Genomic DNA, 21,742 nt, shown 5'->3' with positions numbered 1-21,742 from the left:
CGCATCAGCCCTGCGCATGGGCCAGCTCCACATAGGTCAAGGAGGGCCAGGGTTTGAACCACGGACCTCCCATGTGGTAAACGGATGCCCTAACCACTGGGCAAAGTCCGCCGCCCGAGAAAATAGTTCTAAAATAACAAACAATGTTAGTATTAAATGGAACTAGTGAATGAAATGGAACTACTGAATTTTAAAGTCCATTTTTTATTTTAGAATACATACTCCTAAAGATATATAGTCAAATAACTATATTCTGTACTTTCCTTTGTGTGATTATATTGAAAATGTGATATGGTTAGGTTTATTCATTTCATTTTCTCTTTAATTTCAGGATTTGTTTTTTTATTTAAGTATGACAATATTTTGAATTTGTAAAATAATTACATGGTTTTCATTTTTTGAAGTTTTGGTTTGTTCTTCCAGTGTTTGTTTTTATAAACGTATACTAGTATTAATCTTATAGTTTTCTTATTTCTCATCTGTTTTTATACCTATGTTAGCATTCAAGATAAATATTTAATATACACTATATGTATAATTAGTCAGATATTGATGGACATTTGCACTATATATAATTTGGCCATTACATAGTGCTATAATGAATAATGGTGTGCACAGATTATTGCATAAATGTACAGGGATTCCTTCGGGCCATATTTCTAGAAGTGGGGTGATTAGTTCAAGTTAAATCTTTAACCACACTTATTTGCATTATTCTAGATTTAGAGTCTACAATTTCCCTTTCAGTTATTTTATTGCAATTATGTTATTCATCTTGATTCTTGCAGCACTAACATGATCTATAGTAATTTTATTTCTTACAGGTGAAAATTAGGTAATTGTAATTATCCAAGAGACTATATAGGTATACTCTGGCTTTGTTATTTTTTTACTATATGAGATTTGACAAGTTATTTTACCTTTGAAAAGTTCTTCACCTCTCTACCTGGGTGCCTTTCCTGTAAAATAGTGGCTATAAATAGTATCTACATCACAGGGATGTTGGAAAGTTCAAATGAGTTATTACATAAAAAGCACTTAAAAATAAGTGCATTGTATGTGCTCAGTTAGTGTCAGCTATTATTACTATTGTTGCTAATGGTATAGAAAATAGGAAACACAGAAGTCAAATTTGACTTTTAGTTTCAGTTGAAATGTTTATGTGCAGGTAATAAATTTAAAAGTAATCTTGTGGCTAATAAAGAATATATTTTGTATTGATTCTAGTCATCTCTGAAATATAGCATCATGCTCCCCAGGAAGTCATCTGGGTTTTATCTTTCTGTGAAGACAGCCAATCCTATCTGCAAGGGATTATCTGATACAAAGATTGACCTTATTATTTCAGCCAGGTAATAGCTTTTTTTTTCTTGGCTTAGACATGTCTCTGTCTCTAAAGCAGGTATCCTAGTGACTCTCTCTGCTGCCTTATGAAACCACATCCCAACCATTTTCTGTAAGAGGTTGGCCTGTCTTGATTCCCTAGGGATATACATTTCATGGTACTTAAGTTGCCTAAGGGGAATACTGGGTAGAAAAAAAATGTGAATTGAAAATATGAAATAGGAGGGAAAGAAGGAGACTATAGGAAAAACAAATTCTACAAATTCCTCAAGAAGTATATTTCCCTAACATTCCTACTTCAGAAAACAACATATTGCTACCTCTTCTTTCTGGAAATCAAAGATCCAAACCAAGAATATCAGTCAGGTTCAACACTCTGGGTTCAGTTAGGAATGGATTGAAATTTATGTTGCTTCATTTTGGAGGACCATTAATTTCAGGTTATTATGAGATTATTCCAGTCTCACTACAAGAAACACTATATAGTTTATAATAAAATGGACAATTAATAGCTAACAAAACTGAATTTTGCCTTTGCTTTGGTCCAAAAATTGTGCATTGACTCACAATTAATAATGCCTATAAATTGTCTTATTTGGTAAAAATAGTCATGTTTTTTGATCTTATAAAGAAAAATTTAATTGATTGAAGCCTTTGCTTTTCACGGAAATTTGAGATTCTAGAGATCATAAAAATACACAGAAATAAGTCAAAAGCACAAGTTGGAATCTCTGCTAGATATGCTTTTATGTTTTATTTCCATTATACAGATGTCATTTACTCAATTTAGCTTTGGGAATATGGCAAAACACAAAACCCTGTTCAAGATTGTACCATAACTCATTGAAGAGTTTTGCATGCAAATATATTTTTTGTTGGTAATTTGATTTTCTAAATAATTTCTAAAGTTTATCTGTATTTTATATTTTGTACTTTTTAAAAAAAGGTATTATGGAAAGCACAAAACTTCCAACATGGCAGTCATAGATGTGAAGATGCTTTCGGGCTTTGTACCTGAAAAATCATCTATTGAGAAGGTAAATAGTTACATGATTTTAATTAAATAATTTTCACAGATGACTGTTTGTGTTAGGTCCTGCGTTATACATTGGGCACAAGTTGGTAAAAAAAGAAAAGACACATTTTCTCTTTTCAAGAAATGAAATTTCAGTCTCCAATTTCAATCTCTATTTTCAAGAAATGAAATTTCAATCTCATATTTCATAGTACAACATTGTTTGAGTTTTTCAAAGTTATATTCTTACATTGTTAATACAATATAAGAAATTATCAAAAAATAAAACAGGTAGATGACTTGGTGTTCAGTTACTATTATTCTATTCTATTATTCTATTTATTGAAAATTTAGCAGCTAATATTCTACAGACAGATCTCTCAAAAATGTTAAAGGAATGAGTTTCAAAGATTAATATTTATTTCTGAGGTTATCTGGAAACAATGCTGGTATTTATAAAAGAAGCAAGAAAACCACCGAATTGGATATTTTTGAATAGATATTTGTATTACAGGTTCCCTGTATTTAAAGCACAATTTTTTTCTCCTCATTTTTAGCTTCAACGAGATGGCCGAGTACAAGAAGTAGAAATCAAAAGCCCTCGTATCTATTTCTATCTGGAGAATGTAAGTCTATCTCATAATTTGTTTATTGTCATTGTTTATGCCAGAGGTACACTGTGGGATTGTTTGTTTTTTAAAAATTTTCCTAAGGACACAAATGTCAAAAGAGCACTGTTAAAATAATTCTGAATATTTGAAATGGAGAGAAATTAAGGAACTAAATTTCAATATGCCTAACAATATTGGTTTTTTTCCCAGCTTACTAAAAAGGAAAATCAATTTTCATTTTCCATTCAACAAGAAGTACTTGTGTCTAACATCAAGCCAGCATCCATTCAACTCTATGATTACTATGAAACTGGTAAGAGTTTTCTTTAATTTTTGTGTTCTGTTTATATCCTATGTTAAATGAAACATATATATACACACACCAATTTTCATTTTCTCTGCTGTTGCTACAATTTCTATTTCTGAAATCTTCTTCCCTTATTTGGCTTCTTTTAACTGTTAGTGCCATCTAACCCAAAATGTTTCAGAATGTTAACAGCAAACAATACTTGAGATTTGTATCTCTCTCTATAGGCACAACCAGGTCTATAGATAGGGGCACAATTGATATGATTTTTTTTTTTGGGGGGTGTGTAGAGGTAATGTTTATTTTCAAGACAAATAGTACTGTCAGTTTGACTTACATTTGCTAAAATTTACAAGATAATATTAGATGTACTTATAATTTTGAGATTGTAGCTATGTTAAGTTAATATGGCAAGATAAATTTATTTTGAAGTAGGAACATGGTATCTATGAAACTATTTTATGAACAGTCAGTTCTTAAAGTACCATGTTTACTCCAATTTGCATTAGCCAGAAGTTATTTTATCATACATTCTGCCTAAAGATTAACATTTGTAAATTGGCATGGGTTTTTTCGTGTTTTACATAAAGTCCCTGTTACTTTTTAGCTTTGCTTTTAGTAATATACATAAACTTGGACTTTTCCTGTCAACCACTGTCATACCCACACTAGTTACAAACATTATGATATACTTTAACCATTTCTATTCATTTCCAAAGACATACAAACCACCTTTTTACCAATTCTGCACAGATTAACCCCTAGCCTTCCATTCTCCACCCTCCTTCCATCTTCTGGTGATCTATACTGTAATTATTAACTCCATGAGTTTACATAATGTATTTAGTTCATAAAAGCACAATCATACATTATTTGTTCTTCTGTGTCTGGCTTGCTTCACTCAACATAATGTCCTCCAGGTTCATCCATGTTGTCATATGTTTCACGACTTCTTTTCTTCTTATCACAGCATAATATCCCATTGTGTATATACACCACAACTTGTCTATCCATATATCAGTTGATGGACACCTGAATTGTCTCCCAACTCTTGGCAAGCATGAATAATGCTGCTGTTAACATCGGTGTGCAGATGTCTGTTCATGTCTCTGCTCTCAGTTCTTCTGGGTATATTCCTAGCAATGGTATTACCAGGTCCCATGGCTAGTCTATATTTACCTTCCTTAGGAATTGCCAAACAGGCCTCCACAGTGTTTGTACCATTCTACATTCCCACCAAAATTAAATAAGCATTTCTATCTCTTCACATGCTCTCCAATATTTACAGTTTTCCAACTTTTTAATAGTGGCCAGTCAAATAGGTGTGAAAATATATCTCATTGTAGGTTTCATTTGCATTTCCCTAATAATTAGCAATGTTCAACATTTTTTCATGTGTTTCTTTTTTTTTTAAAGATTTTTTTTTTAATTTATTTCTCTCCCCTTTCCACCTCCCACCCACCCCAGTTGTCTGCTCTCTGTGTCCATTCGCTGTGTGTTCCTTCTGTGACTGCTCCTATCCTTATCAGCAGCACCAGGAATCTGTGTTTCTTTTTGTTGCGTCATCTTGTTGTGTCAGCTCTCTGTGTGTGCGGCGCCATTCCTGGGCAGGCTTCATTTTCTCTTGCACTGGCTGGCTCTCCCTAGGGGCTCCTCTACATGGGGGACACCCCTGCGTGGTAGTGCACTCCTTACACGCATCAGCACTGCACATGAGCCAGCTCCACATGGGTCAGGGAGGCCCGGGGTTTGAACCGCGGACCTCCCGTGTGGTAGGCAGACACCCTATCCATTCGGCCAAGTCCGCTTCCCTTCATGTGTTTCATTGCCATTTGTATTTCTTCTTTGGACTTTCATGTTTTCAAGACTTTTGCCCATTTTCTAATTGGGTGGTTTGTCTTTATATTGTTAAGTTGTCTGATCTCTTTGTATATTATGGATATTAAACCCTTTCGGATATGTGATTCCCAAATATTTTCTCCCATTAACTCAGCTGCCTTTTCATCTTTGGAATACAAAAGTACTGAATTTTGAGGAGGTCACATTTAATTTTTTTTCTTTTGTTGCTCATGCTTTGGGTATAAGGTTTAAGAAACTACTGCCTACCTCAAGATCATGAAGATATTTTCCTACATTTTCTTCTAGGAGTTTTATGGCTATTGTTTGATCCATTTGGAGTTAATTTTTGTATAAGGTGTGAGATACAGGTCTTCTTTCTTTCTTTCTTCTCGATATGGACATCCAGTTCTCCCAGCACCATTTGTTGAACGGACTGTTCTGGCCCAGCTGGGAAGGCTTGACATCCTTGTCAAAAATCAATTGTCCATAGAAGTGAGGGTCTATTTCTGAGTTCACAATTCTGTTCCATTAGACTCTATGTCATTCTTTATGCTAGTACTATGCTGTTTTTATCACTGTAACTAAGAAATATACTTTAAAATCGATAAGTGAGAGTTCTCCAACTTTGTTTTTTTCTAAGATCTTTTTGGCTATTCAGAGACACTACCCTTCAAAATAAATTTGATAAATGACTTTTCCACTTCTGCCTAAAAGGCTGTTGGGATTTTTATTGGAATTGCATTGAATTGGTAAATTAATTTGGATAGAATAGACATCTGAATGATATTTAGTCCTCCAATCTGTGACCACCTAATATCCTTCCACTTATTTAAGTTCTATTCAGTTTCCTTTATCAAAGTTTTGTAGGTTTCTGAATACAGGTCCTTTATGTTTGGTGAAGTTTATTCCTAAAATTTGACTTTTTTTTTCTGACTTTCTCCTCAGATTGCACATCAGTAGTGTATAGAAATGCTATTGATTTTAGTGTATTGATCTTGTATTTTGCCACTTTGTTGAACTCATCTATTAGTTCTAGTAAGTATCTTGGGGATTTTTCAGGAGATTCTAGATATAGGATCATATCATCACCAAATAGTGTAAGTTTTACTTCTTCCTTTCCTGTTTGGGTGCTTTTTATTTCTTTATCTAGCCTAATTGCTCTAGCTAGAACCTCTAGCACAATATTGAATAACAATGGTGATAGTGGACATCCTTGTTCTCTTCCTGATCTCAGTGGGAAAACTTTCAGTCTTTCACCATTGAGTACAATGCTAGCTGTAGGTTTTTCACATATACGCTTTGTCACATTGAGAAAACGTCCTTCTATTCCTAACTTTCGCAACGTTTTTATCAAGAATGGATGCTGTATTTTGTCAAATGCCATGCCTGCATCAATCGAGAGGATCATGTGATTTTTATTCTTCAATTTATCCATGTTATTTTTTACACAAATTGATTTTCTTGTTTAGAACCACCATTGCATATCTGAATAAAATCCACTTGATCATAGTGTATAATTCTTTTAATGTGCTTTTGGATTCTGTTTCAAAGTATTTTGCTGAGGATTTTTGTACCTATATTCATTAGAGATATTGATATGTAATTTTCTCTTTTTTTTTGAAGTATCTTTATCTGGTTTTGATATTAGGGTGATGTTGGCCTCACAGAATGAGTTTGGTAGTATTTTTTCTAGTTCAATTTTTTGGAAGAGCTTGAGCAATATAGTTATTAGATTGTCTTTCAGTGATTGGTAAAATTCATCTCTGAAGCCATCTGGTCCTGGGCTTTTCATCTTTGGGAGTTTTTTGATGACTGTTTCATTCTCTTCATTTGTGATTGGTTTGTCAAGGTCTTCTTTTTCTTCTAGGACCAGTGTAGGTGGTTTGTTTTTCTTGGAATTTGTCCATCTTCTCTACATTGTCTAGCTTCTTGACATATAGTTATTCATACTATCCACCTATGATCTATCTTATTTCAGTGGGATCCTGGGTAATGACGCACCTCACATATCTGATTTTATTTATTTCTTTCTTCTCTCTTTGTTTCTTTGTCAGGCTAGATAAAGTTTTCTCGATTTTGTTGATCTTTTCAAAGAACTAACTTTTGGTTTTGTTGATTCTCTATTTTGTTTTTTGTTCTCAATTTCATTTATTTCTGCTCTGATCTTTACTATTCTTTCCTTCACCTTGGTTTGGTATTAGTTTGCTGTTCTTTTTCTAGTTTTTCTAGGTGTACAGTTAGATCTTCAATTTTAGCTCTTCCTTCTTTTTTAATGTAAACATTGAAGGCTATAACTATTCCTCTCAACTATCTTTGCAGTGTTCCATAGGCTTTGATATATTGTGTTCTCATTTTCATTTGTCTTGATATTTACTAAATTCTCTTGCAATTTCTTCTTTGTCCCACTAATGATTAAGAGTTGTTTAATCTCATATATTTATGAATTTTCCCTTTTTCTATCCATTATTGATTTCCAGCTTCATTCTGTTAGGATCAAAAAAGTGTTTTATATAATTTCAATCTTTTTATATTTATTGAGACTTTTCATGTGACCCAACATATGGTCTATCTTGGAGAGCATTTGTAAAGAAAGTACATCCTGCTGTTTTTGGCTGCAATGCTCTACAGATGTCTGCTAGGTTTAGCTCAGTTATCATATTATTCAAGTATTCTTTTTTTAATCCTATGTCCAGATGTTCTATCCATTACTAAGAGTGGTGTATTGAAGTCTCCAACTATTATTGTAGAGACAGCTATTTCTCCCTTCAGTTTGCAAGTGTGTGCTACACATATCTTGGGGCATTCAGGTTAGGTGCACAAATATTTAGCATACTTATTTCTTCTTGGTGAATAACCCCCTTTACTAATATGTAATGACCTATTCATCCCTTATGACAGTTTTGCATTTGAAATCTATATTGTCCAATATTAGTATGCTAGTCCAGCTCTTTTTTGGTTACTATTTGCATGGAATATCTTTTTCCAACCTTTCACTTTTAACTTGGTCATGTCCTTACATCTGAGGTGGGTGTCTTGTAGATAACATGTACACAGTTCATATTTTTTTATCCATTCAGTCATATGCATTTTGATTAGAGTTCAGTCCATTAACAGTCAATGTTATTACTGTAGAGGGCATTACTTACTTCATCCGTTTAGTTCTTTGGTTCTCTGTTGTCAAACTGTTCTATTATCTGTCTTCTTAAACTTTAGTTTACCCTTCCTAATAATCTTCATTTTGAAACTTTTCTCCAGAACTCTTGTCCTTGTTTCTTTTCCTTTCAGGCAGCAGCACACCCTTTGGTATCTCTTATAATTCTGGTCTTTTGGAAACTGACTCTATCAGTTTTTGTTTCTCTGTGAAGACTTTGAACTTACCTTCACTTTTGAAGGATAGTTTGGCTGGATACAGAATTCTTGGCTTACAGTTTTTTCTTTTAGAATCTTAAATACATCATACCACTTTCCTCTTGCCTCCATGGTTTCTAATGAGACGTCACATTTAATCTTTTTTTTTAAGATTTATTTATTTATTTATTCCCCCCCCCCCCTCCCTGCCCCAGTTGCCTATTCTCTGTGTCTATTTGCTGTGTATTTTTCTTTGTCCACTTTTGTTGTTGTCAGCAGCACGGGAATCTGTGTTTCTTTTTGTTGCATCATCTTGTTGTGTCAGCTCTCCATGTGTGTGATGCCATTCCCATGCAGGCTGAACTTTCTTTTGTGCTGAGTGGCTCTCCTTACAGGGCACACTCCTTGCACATGGGGCTCCCCTACGCAGGGACACTCCTGCGTGGCACGCACTCCTTGCGCTCATCAGCACTGTACGTGGGCCAGCTCCACATGGGTCAAAGAGACCTGGAGTTTGAACCACGTACCTCCCATGTGGTAGACGGATGCCCTAATCACTGGGCCAAGTCTGCTTCCCACATTTAATCTTATCAATTTTCCCTTGTATGCGATGTTTTGTTTTTCTCTTGCTGCTTTCAGAATCCTTTCTTTATCTCTGATATTTGTCATTCTGAATACTAGGTGTCTAAGGGTAGATCTATCTAGATTTATTGTTTGGGGCATGTTGTCCTTCTTGGATATTGATATCTATGTCTTTTATAAGGACTAGGAAGCTTTCACTCATTATTTCTTCAAATATTCTTTCTGCCCCTTTTCCATTCTCTTCTCTTTCTAGGACATGGATAACACAAATGTTCGTTGATTTCTCATTGTCATTCAATTCCCTGAGACTCTGTTCCATAATTTCCATCCTTTCTCTTTCTGTTCTCCTGTCTTTTCCAGTTTAGATGTTCTTTCTTCAAAATCACAAATTCTCTCTTCAGGCAATTCAAATCTGCTTTTATGTGCCTCTAATGTATTTTTTTTCCTCTTCCCCTCCCCCCCATTGTCTGCTCTCTGTGTCCATTTGCTGTGTGTTCTTTATGTGACCCCTTCTATCCTTAGCAGCAGCAGCGGGAATCTGTATCTCTATTTGTTGAGTCATCTTGCTGGGTCAGCTCACCGTGTGTGTGGCGCCATTCTTGGACAGGCTGCACTTTCTTTTGCACTGGGTGGCTCTCCTTATGGTACACACTCCTTGCACGTGGGGCTCCCCTATGTGGGGGACACCCCTGCTTGGCATGGCACTCTTTGCGCGCATCAGCACTGCGCATAAGTCAGCTCCACATGGGTCAAGGAGGCCCGGAGTTTGAACTATGGACCTCCTATGTGGTAGGCAGATGCCCTTTCCATTGGGCCAAGTCTGCTTCCCTCTAATGTATTTTTAATCTCAGTCATGGTGTCCCTCATTCCCATAAGATCTGTTACTTTTCTCTGCAGGCTTTCAAATTGTTCTTTATGCTCTCCCAGTGTCTTCTTAATAGCCTTCATTTCTTTAGTCATATTTTCTTTAAATTCTTTAAAGTGATTTAGAAGAGTTGTGTAATTATCACCATTTACTTGTCTCAAATCCTCTCTCTCTTCAGGATATTTGGTTAGTTCCTTTGGTCGGGCCATCTCCTCCTGTTTCCTAGTATGGTTTGGAAGTTTTTGCTGATGTCTAGGCATCTGAATTGGTGAATTTACTCTGATGGCCAATTTCTCTCTTGCCTATTGTTTTTCACAGCTCTTCTTTGATATTTGTTTCAACTTGTTCTAAATCTTTAAAATTGCCAGACTTAAGTTATCAACATGGGAACAGGAATTCACTAATGGTGCACAGATTTTCTCCCACGGACAGGATACAGAGTTGAGATTTTTGTCCCTGCCATTTCAAGATCAGACAGGAGATGGCACTTGTCAGCACACCTTTCCGTGGAGGTATTCCTGTCTTGGCTTTCCTGTGTTCCTGTGTTGAATCTCCAGAGCAGAGATTCAAAGCAGGCTCTGCTGGTCGAGTTCACTGAAGAAAAGCCCCCTGACTCTTCCTCCCTTTTCCCTTGAAAGCACTGACAGGCAGGATGGTGTCTGTTCCCTTCTCAGTTGGCTGCAGTGAGCCTAGGTTTTACTCCAACTTAATACCTTGGGAGTGGGTGAGGGGAGCCCTTACCATCCACTGCAGGGTCTTGGTAACTAACATTTGTCATTCAGCCTCCTTGTCTCTCTGTCTGTCACCTCCTGGGAGTTGTGTAGCACCATACAGGTCTGCTGTCCTCCAAAACAGGTGCCTCGGACAGATTTTGGCTCTTTGACTGAAGTTTTTGTGAAAGCATTGAGCTCTGTCTGTTAATCTAGCACCATCTTCCCACAATCAACATGATTGTTTATAACCAGGGTTTTCACAAAAATGTTTAATTAAACTTACTGGAAACAAAATCTTTGGTCCATTACATAAGTTGTGGATTCAGGCAAATAAATTGCAGATTCAGGCAACATAAAACTAGGGGCTGCGAATGTTGACATAGAGGCTGTTAAAGCATTAGCGTTGATTAGAAGACAGACATTATGTGTTTATCTGATTAGAGAAAGAAATTTATGTACTATTGAAGATGACAGAAATGTCTTAGTGAAAATATTTAGAGGAAGGTTATTTTTTTAAAGTCACAATTATTTATTATTCCTCATAATAGTATAGACTGGCCAGGCTGGCTGGCCTGGACTGGCTTGGCTGAGCTCTGCTCCAAATCCACCCATGGCTGAGGTCCACTGGGGGCCACTGGCTCTCTTACCCAGAGTGGCCTCACTCAAAGGTCAGGGGCTTGGCAGGCCCTTGTTTGGAGGCTGGCTGACTGATGAATCAACTTGTTCTGGCTGCTCACCTTTAGCAGACTGCTTTAGACATCTGTATCTTTATCTATTTAGTGATCATCTATCCATTTATTGCCAAGTATAAAGGAATTTTTGAATAATATATATATGTATTTACATGATAAGAGATATTTTGTCAGGTAATTTGGGGTTTCTGTTTTATTTTGTTTAACCATGTTTTATTGGGGTTGTGTTGTTGTTTTAACCAAGGCTGAAAGTCACTTATGTCACAACATGAATAAGAGCAAGGAAGATAAATTGTGTCTGTTTACTTGTAATTGAGGCTTGCCTGAACTGTTGCACTCTGCATTCCTCAGATTTAAATATTATGCATATTAATAAATTAGAATATAGATCTAATCATTTTATTAACCAAAAAATGAAAATAATTTTCAAGTCAGATTATGTCAGCCAATAAATGACTCAATCTTAGTTTTTAAAAAAGACTGTTCTATCTATGATATAGTGATAAATATTTCAGCCAAACAAGGAAGTGCTTAACTACTTAACAGTAACTTACAATCTTTGGGTACCCAAACATTTGGTAAGTGTAGCTTTACCTGTCGCCAAAGACTCGATTGATTGTTTTCACTGTCTCTCCAGCACTTGTGATACTATAGACTTTCTAACCTGTCATGTTTTACATGTATTATACACTAAATGTATACCCGAAACACTTAAAGTGATTATATATGTATGCATGCAATGTAGTTTGGAGGAGTATCAATATATATGAAAGTTGTGGTGCAGAGAAACTGTTTTAGTAGCATAAATTACTTAGCATAGAGTTTGTTTCTGAACAGACTTAAGAAGCAAAGATGCTTATTTCTTGAACAATACTGTGAGACTGTTCTCATAACAATTTTTCTCTTCCAGGTGAAATTGCTGTTGCAGAATATAACTCACCATGCAGGTCTGTTGAAACCTCCTAATTCCAGGATAAGGGAAATGAGACGTAAAAGAAGACACCTTGGATCGGGGGTACATATTGAGTAACTACTTCCAGAGTTACAACCAAATAAAAGCATTCGGAACAGTTAGATGACAGATGTTCAAGTTCATCTTCCACCAACAGCATCTCCGCTTGGGTAGACCACCAAGGACTTCTTGCTTTCTCCCCTTGACCTTCCCTGGAGCCCTGGAAGGCAGCTTGACCTGTGTGCAAACGCAACTGAGAAGAGCAGGTTTAAGGCCCCCAGGGACAAACTTGAACCAATGAGTAAGCAACGCTCCTGCCTCTTGCCTTTGGTCAGAGAATTTGAGGACGCGTTCCAAGAGCTTCTGCTGAAGTCCCCTGGACTGGAGCTCCCTGTTTCTCAGGGAGGCAACCTCATAATAACTAGTCCTTAAATTAGCCTCTTTCCTTCCATGTCACAAGCTCCCTGCTCCCCAACTCCTGCTCCCTGGATCATCTACAAAATAAATTCTTTGCACCCAATTCCTTGCCTCAGATTTGCTTTCAAGGCAACCTAAAGAAGACAACATATCACATCAATTCATGAAAAATAATGAAAAGGTTTAATTAGATGTGGACCATTCTAATATGTTGATAATTTAGTTCAGGTATATGCTTTGGAACAAATACTTCAGGAACAATGAAAATGTAGAAATTTCATAATTAAATGAAAGCAAATTTAGTTTCCTTGGGAACTATTTTTGGAGTTAGACGTGACCAAAATTTATTTTTTTTAGCTTCTATTTCAAAATAAAATTTTCTTCCTAAGGATATACCTGGCATGGAACAAACACACCCAAACCTACAGACACACATGATTGCTTGAGGATCTCATTTGAAAATTGTATCTGTAATTTTTTTGATGTAAAATATTCTGAAGAGACTTAAATGCTTCATTTAAAGATAAGATCAAACATTCATTACCATATTATTGTTGTATACATCCACATATATGTATAATTTAGAAAAGGTTTTAAATCTATGCCTACAGTGTCCGTGCCCCAGGGCCTCCTTGTGAAGGCAGGCTCACCCGCCTGCTGCGGAGAGCCCCTGGCCCAGGCACCGTGGGATGCTGCCCGGCCCACAAGTGCCATGGAGAGCTGACTCAGCAAGGCAACACAACAAAAACAGAGACAAGCAAAAAAATGCAGAAGAGTGCACAGCAAGCAGACACAGAGAACAGATAGCAAACAAGCCACAAGAATGGGGGGGAGGGGGGTAAATAAAAATAAATACAGACACAGAAGAACGCACAGTGGAGGGACACAGAGAGCACACAGCACACAAAAAGCTGCAAAGGGGGGAATAAAAAACAAACAGGAACCTGCAATATCTGTGCCAATATGACTCTCTTGAAAACTATAGGTCTTTTATTAATTAATTTCAGCAAAATGCAAGTGCAAAAAGCCAAAAACCCACAATCCTTTTTCAGATGGCTTTTCCCTCTTGATTTAATTATAGGTAGCTTCAAAGTACCAAGGCTCTTAGTAGGTCAACCTCCTCACTTTCCTTTCTGAAGAGGGAAGTTGGGAAAGTGAAAGGAAAAACACCCATGAAAACGGTGGACTGAATCAGCTTTTCAAACTGGAAGGGGTTCAATTTCTCTATATGGCTCTCAGTTATGTCTACAAACATCTTTTCCTCCTTGGAGCACCAAGTCTCTGAGCAGAAAGACTTGATTTGCTGTGTGTATTGAGGAGGGTAGCTATGTGAACCACAGCGTAGTGGACTCATATTTCATAGAGGGATACCGCTTAAGTAAATCTTACAACTCATTGTCTTTTGTCATCCTGAATATTGCATACAATTCCTAAACTCAGTTTCTGGATGTGAAAAATACTCGTGCCACCTAAATGTTCCTTCTTTAGCCAGCTTATAATGTATTTTATAACATATTTTTATTAGAGACCACGCTGTGAAATCACAAAGCCATCATGCAATTTAAGTAAGATTTCCTGAAACAACGTTGTATTAGGAACGATTCTTTCTATGATGGCTCATCCTTAGCAATATTTTCAAACTTGTCCATAATTATATTTTGATTCTGAAGGGTTAGAGAATATCTAAGCTATGTTCAAAATAAATGCTAAAATCAAAAAATGTTAGCCCATTAGACCTGTACTGATGGAATTAACCCAATCTTTAGGCCAGCGTTGGACCTGATCACAGAGGGAGGAGGGTATTGCTTAGGTTAACTGCCCCAAGGGCTTCTTGCCCCACTCAGTGTCAGCCCCACCACAGTCCTCTGACAACTGCACAACAAGGGAAAGGCGGGAACCAGGAGATGCTGAGGAGCAGCCAGGTTACACACCTTAGGAAAAAAAGTCTTGAAGAGAAAAGATGTTGGAAATAATTTGATGCTTTTCTCAAATTAGGGTGCAGGAGGGCCTTGGAGTCTCAGGTCAAATCAGTTTCAATCTTTCTTTTAAGTGATACAGAAATTTGATGGCATCAAACAACAAATACCAGCTGCAGTATTTTACAAATCTATAGTAAGCACTATTCAAAATACAATATCAAAAAAAATGACATTATTGTAATTAGAAATGCTTTATATTCTACCTAAAGATGGAAAATTTCAAGTGTCCAAGCAATCCTCAGGCATGAGGTAGCCTACTCTTCTCTCCAATGGCAGGAATTTTCAGGACTACCATGGATGGAAGATACAACTTAAACTGTAGTCCTCTGATGGACCTTCAGCTAATCTTCTGCAAGAAAAATAATGTCTGTTGCACTGAGAAAGAAAAACTCACTTAGCAGAGTGAAAAAAAGATACTTTGTTGTTTGTTTATTTGTTTGTTTGTTTGTTTTTAGGAGGTACAGGGGAATGAACCTCAGGACCTCATACATGGGAAGCAGGCACTCAACCACTTGAGCTATATAAGTTACCCAAAAACATTGGGTTTGGTAAAATTTTGCAACCACCACCTAGCGCCACCATGTTTAACCACAACACCAAAATTAAATTTTCTCTCTGAAATCCAAATACTAGAATGAAAGCTATATTTTTTTATAGGAAAGTTCATTTCTAGTCATCCCTTCAATGTCATTATACTTAATCTCACTTGACACCACTACAATCTTCCTATGTTTTAGGTGTTGGATAAATATGAGTGATCTTCAGCGATTATATAATCACCAAGAAACTTTATATGCTAATTCAAATGAAAATAAGAATAGGAATATTCTTGGTTAAGGTGTCTGAAGTTTTATTAGATTACCTGCGGGATAAGGGGTTGGGAGGTCACTGAGATCCAATCACCTGATTTGCATTGATCTAATTTGCTTGTCCTTATGATGTTCATTCACCTGATGAGTTTTCTCTCTGATTTCAGACGTGGAGTCCTTGTCATCCCAGGTAAGTTATCATTCATGTTCCCGAAAATAAAGGAAATTGGGAATAGCAGAGAATTATTATCAAGCATGTGGAATTCTTTAAGGGAAAACAAGGATTACTGAGGGGTTGGGAGAAAAATTCACTTTCGAGTCTTGAAAGTGCTAGTAATTCCATGTTCAGAAAAGTCTTAAGATGGATTAAATGTTTCATGAAGAAGATACCAGTGGTTTAAACTACTTCATCAACTAATAGCACTCTGAGCTCTAAAAAACTCCATATGACTGAAAATGTGCCTGTGACAATTCAGTGACAACAAATGAAGCTATATGGATTTTATAAATGAGCTTGTCAAGATCATGGTCAAATAAATATTGGGTTCAGAACCCCTAAGGCATTGAAGCAAAGCTACAGGCCATGGAACTTTCCCCAATTTGTTTCAATGACCTAAATGCATGTACACCTTCTAACTGAAACCCCTTACACACCTTTTAAGCAGGAAAGGTTCACCTTAGATTTAGTTTCACTTTATATCCTGTGAAGCAATATTTAGCAAAAAAAAAAAAAAAAAGGCACACACAAAAAGTCCAGTTTTAGTCACCTACCACGTCTAAAAAACCAAAATTGCTCCCTTAGGCTCAAAGACCTCACTATAATGCAAATCTTCCCCTGTCTTTTTCAGAACCATTCATTGGACTTTCCTTTGAACATACTCCAGAAAGAGGACATCTCCCAAAGAGGTATGCCTTTGTCAACATTGTTTCTCTCATCAAAACCTCTGTTCTTCTCTTCTTTATGTGTTGTCTTCTGACACTTACCTTGGACATTGCAAATGCCTTTCTATACAGGTTAAGGTAGCAGAATATCAAAGGCTGAAGACAATACAATATCCTTCTTCACTAAGCTCATGCGTTTAGGTCCTTTCTACTTCTCTTTCAGTCTGAGACCCAAACACCTTGTGTCACTTAGCTTCTCTCATATTCCGAGTGGCAATCTCTCTCTCTCTCTTTCTCTCCCTCTATGTCTCTTAAGGTTAAAATGACATCCACACCTTTGTTCTCCAGTGCACCCACTGTTGCCATCAATATGATCAGTGAAGTGGGCTGTACTGCATGCTGAATACAGGGAATGCTCTGTTGAAATAATGTTCACCTGGAAGCCCCAGGTTTCAGCAATTTTTAAAATAATTTCAGGTAAAGCTGTTGTTGCAGATGAATTCCAAAAGAGGTTTTACAAAGCTGTGAAATGGAAGAAGACATTCAAATGCTGTTGGAGATGCCAGTGAAGAGAGAAAAACAAATGGCAGGAAGGAATCATGGGCCTCAAACTACTTTGCCAGGTTGGTCTCTCAAAAGACTTTTGAAAGACAGTCTGGGTGGGGTGAGGGGCTAGAGATGGGATGTGGGAGACAAGACACTTTATTGTATTTGCAAGGATCTAATTCAGGGATTCCCTTGCTTCTGTCATTTTCGTGCATATATTCACCTCCTTCGTATTTATAGTCCTGTATGCATGGAACACTCAGACATAGACTACTATTTAAATCACTAATTCTGAGTCATGAAAGAACATTTAGCAATTTCCCCACAGGCCTGTTTTGTTTGAAGGGGCAATTTTGAAGCTGGATGATGAGAAAGTAGAAAAGAAATCTTTGGTGTCTGAGAGAGCAAAGGATGGTGTGTGCAAGTCGAGAAGAGAAAAGATACCAAGGAAAACTCACCTCAATGCTAGCAAAGAGGTAAAGCCAATAGTAATCCTGTGAGGCAAAGTCATCTTGTTAATTCAAGCTTCTCTGGTATTCAAATAAAGCACTATTTGACTCCCCATTCGTACATCCTCTGTGTAAATGGGACCCAAAAATCCTATTCAGGGCTTGGGTTTTGGACAGGAGTCCCTGAGCCTGGCTGCTCATAATAAATCTTTTTCCTTCTCAAAAACATTCCTGTGTCCTGGCCTTCAATGCATAATCAATGAATCTTTCTGCTTCCACAACATTTCTTGGGGGCTCGTCCAAGTTCGCAATGAAGGCCAGAGAGGCAGCACTTCCCTGCCCCTTTCAGACATCTCTGAGGAAGCTGGGAGGGCTCAGGTGAAGCCCAAATCTGGGTACCCCTGGACTCTTTTCAGTCCAGAAAGAGGATGTGAGCTCTGCCGGAGTCCTCCTGGGGAAAATCGGGTGCATCAAAAGGTCTAAAAGGAAATTCTGGGACTGAAAAATCGCCACATGCCAGACAGGTAGGACCGCTCAGAAGGTATAGTGTCGGAAAAACCTAACTTTAAACGTTGGAAGGGGGACCTGATCAGCTCCCAAAGAAGACCCTAATAGCCCCAAAAGTTTTGGGGGAAGCTGACTTCTCCTGACCTGAAAGAAAAAAAAAAGCCTGATGTTTGATTTTAGCTAACTGTGGGTTGGCATCTGGTTTTGCCTTCATTAAAATAGTTACAATTTGTTTACAGTGGGAGAGGCAGTGATAGGTTTAAGTCCTGCTCACTATCTTCCTTTAAAATTTTAAAAAAGTGGGAAATGACCTGCTGCCACTTGTGCCCTTATTTGGCTGCTCTCTCTCTCTCTCTTTCTGCCACCATAGAAAATGAGGTGTCAGTATCCCAGCGCTTTCATCTAGAATGTATCCTGAAAAAATGATCTGGATTTGGAAAATCTTAGTTACAAAAAAATGGATTGGTTTTTGTAATAAAACGTGGTCTGAATATGAGTTAAACAGTGGAAATGTTTTGCCAGAAATAAGTCTTTGTTTTGGTGCTGGATTGCAAATGAGCTTATTTTGTAAACAACGAGAGTAGGCAAAAACTCCAGTTAAAAGTGTTGTTAGAAGTTTCCCCTCGCTAAGGTTGCAATAATTAACAAGCTATAGATTAAAAACAGCCGTACCAGAAAAATGGAAATTATAAGTCAAATCAATGGACTTGTGTTTCTGTCTGTGTGCCATGGCTCTTTAGTGGTTGTTGGTTTATTCAATGCAGTGTATGTTTTCATGCCTCCAGATAGTGGTATTGAATTTTGTGAAATAATGAACTTTGGTTAAGCTGCAATCCCTCCCCTGCCATTAGCAAAGGAGTAGAATAATGAATAGTTTATAAAGCAGAGCACAGAGCCAGAACATGCGCGCACTCCGCTGTCTTGACTCTGAACCCATTCCTGCCCTTTGTGCGCTGCTCTCACCATTTGCCGGGGCTTGGGAATTCTCCATGTCCACCTCCGTGCCGCGGACCCAGGCTTGTAAATTCTGACCCCAGTCAGGATGGCTGGGTCATAGGGCAGTGGCTTGAATTATGGCCCTGCCAAGACAAAAGTGACAGGCCCTGCAAAGCTTCTTCAACCCATTTTCCTAGCGAATCTCTGTCCTCGGACTTGCAGGCCATTGCCTTCTCCCACCCTCACCCTTAGGGGCTTGCGTGGCAGTGGCAGAAAGCCAAAAACTTACCCCTCCCACTGGGCCCACGCCATTACAAGCAACATTCTTATCTAATCACACCCAGCTACCTGGCAAAATGAAGTCAGAAGGCTGTGGGCAAAAGCCAAAATGGATGCCATGGAAGTTCCTTTCCCAGGGTGGTCACAAGCCAGGATACCCTTGCATAATTTACCTTTACCCATGTTTTACCTTTGTACTTCTTGCTTCTGAATTTCTCTTTGCAGGTTGGTGTCAGAATGTTTTGGAATATTTTTAAAACTGTAAAAGTAAAAATGCCTTTGTCTAGCAAGAAGGTTCTTGTCTCAGAACCCCAAGGCCTGTTGGCTAGAGCAATTAACCTCTGATCACTTAATAGCCTTTTGGTTTTGTGGTTTTTTTATTTTTAAGATTTATTTATTTCTCTCCCCTCCCCCAGTTGTCTGCTCTCTGTGTCCATTTGCTGTGTGTTCTTCTGTGAACACTTCTATCCTTATCAGTAACACTGGGAATCCGTGTTTCTTTTTTTGTTGCGTCATCTTGTTGTGTCAGCTCTCCATGTGTGCGACACCATTCTTGGGCAGGCTGCACTTTCCTTCATGCTGGGTGGTTCTCCTTATGGGGCACAATCCTTGTGCGGGGGCTCCCTTATGTGGGGAACACCCCTGCATGGCACGGCACTCCTTGCGCACATCAGCACTGCACATGGGCCAGCTCCACGTGGGTCATGGAGGCCTGGGGTTTGAACCGCAGACCTCCCATGCGGTAGGTAGATGCCCTATCGAATGGGCCAAGTCTGCTTCCCACTTAATAGCCTTTTGATAGCTGGTTTAACTGGAAAACTAACAGACCGTAAAGTCACAAAACTGAAACTATATCTAAGAATTCTCAAAAAATAGGAGAAAAAGCACAATTCAGCTTGGCAGCTTCAAGTTAAAATCTAGTCAGCCTGTCTCCCAAGTCTAAGACTGCCCAGGAATGCCTAGTGGCAGGAACTTTATGATTCCCTGGAGTAACAGGAAGCAGAGATCAGCCTCTGTATAGAACCCTGAATTCCAGGTAAACCAGTGTAAGAGAAAAAAAATATATCTAGATCAATCTGAAACCCCAAAACCTCATGTCATGTCTCCTTAAAGAAATAAAAAAAAAACCAAAACCTCATGTGCCATCAATTAAGGTCAAAGAATTCCTAGAAATGCTAAGTATATAAAATTCTTCTGTTTTGATCTGTGCATAAGCTTGTGTTTAACTTTAAAATCTGTATTTAACTTTGTCTGTTTGCTTGAGCCTAGAAAATCAGATTTGGGGTTCAACTCTTATGCATTGTATAACAGTAAAAGGTAACCTAAAAATGAGTCTTTACATGCCAACACTGTCTTGTTAGTGAATTTACTGCATAACTAACAAGTAAAATTCATTTAATTGCTGGAAAAAGCAGAAAAAAACTGCAGGGTTGTTACTAATAAAATTGTTTTAACTGCATAATTAATAAATAAAGGTACTCAAATTAATTTTAAGTAAAAACTTTCTAGAAACTAAGAGTTGAAATCATTGTATAAGTACCTTTATATATATATATAATAAATAACTGAAATTATTATAGCAGAATAGATATAGCCTTAAATTTCAGCTATTGCAATAGTAAACTTAAACTAATTTACTTTTGTTTATGACTACTTCACATTTATTTAGTGCTTACTATAGTAATAGTAATTATAACTAAAATTTATCTTTAATTATAAAATTTATCTTTAATTATAGTTATTTTATAACCAACCTCACCTAACCCTAGACTTGAATTATTGTGGTGGTAATCATAAACTGAGCTTGCTTTTGCTTACAGTTACTGCCAATCTAGGCTTACTCCTTGCCTCTGCTTATGGTTCTAAATCAAAGAAAACTTGTATCATAGCATTAGAAACATTTTGGTTATAAGCCATTAACTTAAAAAAGCCACAGAGGGGGGAAACTGCGAACCCCTAGTCTGAAGAAGCCAGCAAAGAAAAGCCTTCCAGACAATCTTTCAAGTGTTCTTTTACAGTTAAAATTGTTTTGTAAAAGGAAAAGTTTTAAGTAACTAAGTTGTGTTTCCAAGTCAAACTATTCATGTCTGCCTTTTTGCTCAAACTGTTAAAATTAAATATGCAGTTACACATGTGATAAATATTCCTAGAACTCAAATTAGACTAAGCAGTATGGAAAAGTCATATAGAAATAGAATATAAAAACTATTGGGAAAGCTATGAAAAAAATCCTTACAAATTATAATTAAAGCAAATTAAATAATTATTTTATATTCCAAAGCCTAGAAGTCAGTATGCTTTTAAGATTATTCACAGTTTTAAAGTTTTATCAAAGACAAGAAGTTTTAAACTCCTGTAAAGAAAAAAGAAAAAAAATTCTTTGTTTAAACAATAATAGTTTTAACTTATTTAGCCTGAATGTTATCTCTTTGGTTTATAAGATACCAGGTTAATAAGTCAACATAATATGTATTAAACCTTTAAAATAATAAAAAGCTGTAAGTTTGTGTTTAATAAAATTGAGTTTAAAAAATGGCAATGTGCCCTTTCCTAAGTGTGTAAAGTAAAATCCATCGGTTGCCAATTATAATTTAAAGTAAATTAACCAGTCTATGTAATTGTGTTTAAGTATAAAAAGTTTGTAAGAACATCTTCCAAATTAAAGCATTT

At 37.0% G+C, this 21,742-nt stretch overlaps 1 protein-coding gene across 2 annotated transcripts in view; it reads left to right on the top strand.

Annotated features, from left to right (window-relative positions):
- LOC101435372 (ovostatin) overlaps positions 1 to 12,788 on the top strand; it is a 62,628-nt gene extending 49,840 nt beyond the window's left edge. For both annotated transcript variants that reach the window (XM_058282771.2, XM_058282770.2), the window contains 5 exons: positions 1,228 to 1,352; positions 2,291 to 2,381; positions 2,917 to 2,985; positions 3,181 to 3,283; positions 12,227 to 12,788. In XM_058282771.2, coding sequence (XP_058138754.1) covers positions 1,228 to 1,352; positions 2,291 to 2,381; positions 2,917 to 2,985; positions 3,181 to 3,283; positions 12,227 to 12,282 — 444 coding nt within the window. In that variant the 3' untranslated portion in view covers positions 12,283 to 12,788. The remainder of the gene's footprint in view (positions 1 to 1,227; positions 1,353 to 2,290; positions 2,382 to 2,916; positions 2,986 to 3,180; positions 3,284 to 12,226) is intronic.
- Positions 12,789 to 21,742: the final 8,954 nt, after the last annotated feature.

This window comes from Dasypus novemcinctus, chromosome 20 (assembly GCF_030445035.2).
Source record: "Dasypus novemcinctus isolate mDasNov1 chromosome 20, mDasNov1.1.hap2, whole genome shotgun sequence".
In the NCBI taxonomy this organism is placed as follows: domain Eukaryota; kingdom Metazoa; phylum Chordata; class Mammalia; order Cingulata; family Dasypodidae; genus Dasypus; species Dasypus novemcinctus.
The sequence above is the reverse complement of the archived record's forward strand: the minus strand, read 5'-3'. Positions and strand labels throughout refer to the sequence as shown.